The sequence below is a fragment of the Orycteropus afer genome, unplaced genomic scaffold (assembly GCF_000298275.1).
Source record: "Orycteropus afer afer isolate SDZICR_OR568_19922 unplaced genomic scaffold, OryAfe1.0 scaffold00083, whole genome shotgun sequence".
NCBI lineage: Eukaryota > Metazoa > Chordata > Mammalia > Tubulidentata > Orycteropodidae > Orycteropus > Orycteropus afer.
This window is the reverse complement of record NW_006921670.1, coordinates 3,955,261-3,956,431: the sequence shown is the minus strand read 5'-3', so window position 1 is coordinate 3,956,431 and position 1,171 is coordinate 3,955,261. Positions and strand designations below refer to the sequence as shown.

The window sequence follows — 1,171 nt, the reverse complement described above, 5'->3', positions numbered from 1 at the left end:
TTTCCCTATTCCCACATGCTTCACCCCACTGTCTTGACCCAGGAGGCCCCTACCGGACAAGGCCTTCCAGGCGTCTCCCTCAACACCCAACATCTCCTGCCCCACCGCATATCCCCTCCCTGATAGAATTCTCTCTGGCAGACAGCACTGTCTGAAACAGTCATCTCCCCCAATACCACAGCACTCTCCCCCAACACACACACACACACACACACACACACTGTGAGCAGGGATTGCTGCACGCTGTTCCTGCTGTGGCCGCCCAGCACAGAGACAGACAGCTGAGGATGGACGCACAGCCACTGGGTGAGGAAATGACAGGAAGGGTGCCTGGGTCCGGCCGGGCCTCTGCCCCACCCCAACCACGGGGAGCTCTAGCCTCTCCCTGAGACTCCCTTTTGCTCCGGGTGCTTCGAGCCTCTGTGTGCCCCTGCCCCGCCCCTCCCCCTCCATTCCTAGTCATCAAGCCCCTGCTCACAGTTCCCCAGAGCAGCCAGGGTACCGCCACTAATGCCTGCATCACCAACCCTCCCCATCACACTGCAAAGCCTCCCTGATACCACTGTCTCCCCTCTGCTCAAGCTGGAGCCCACATACCTGCTTTCAGAACCCCAACAGGGCCCTCCCCTTACCCTCCCCCGGGTGGCATTTCCTAAAACAGGGTAACATTACTGCTCTGTATACCTGGTCTTGGCTGTCCATTCCCCAAAGGAGACAGTCTGCACTAGTCCCCTGACTTCTGGGGTGCCGTGGGACCCAGCCCTGCCCATTTCATCAGCCCCTAGTGCCCTTGGTGCCATCTCTGAGTGATGACGACCCTATGTGAAGATCTGTGGGATAAATACTTCAATACACCGGAAGCTTTCCTTCTCTGCAATGTCCCCAGGCTCCGGCACTGCCCTGCCCCCATGCCCTCAGTCAGGCCTTGCCTCCACTCACAGAAACCCAGCTCCCAGCTTCCAGGTTCATTCAGAGGGCCCAGCAGGAGAGCTCTGGGATGGGAGGTGCCCTACCTGCCGAAGGAGGGTGCAGTTGACGCTTGGAGACCGCAGAGAGGCCCAGGAGCCCTGCAGAGCGATCTTGGGGAGGGTCCCAGGGCCAGCGACCTTCTCCTGCCCTTTCTGGCTGGCAGACACAGCAGGGTGGAAGAACTCGGCTGGCATGGGCAGGA

The 1,171-nt window shown here is 60.0% G+C and overlaps 1 protein-coding gene across 1 annotated transcript in view; it reads right to left on the bottom strand.

Moving 5' to 3' along the window:
- CACNA1I (calcium voltage-gated channel subunit alpha1 I) overlaps nt 1-1,171 on the bottom strand; it is a 150,729-nt gene that overhangs the window by 1,122 nt on the left and 148,436 nt on the right. Inside the window, exon 35 of the mRNA XM_007941688.1 lies at nt 1,014-1,171. Coding sequence (XP_007939879.1) covers nt 1,014-1,171 — 158 coding nt within the window. The remainder of the gene's footprint in view (nt 1-1,013) is intronic.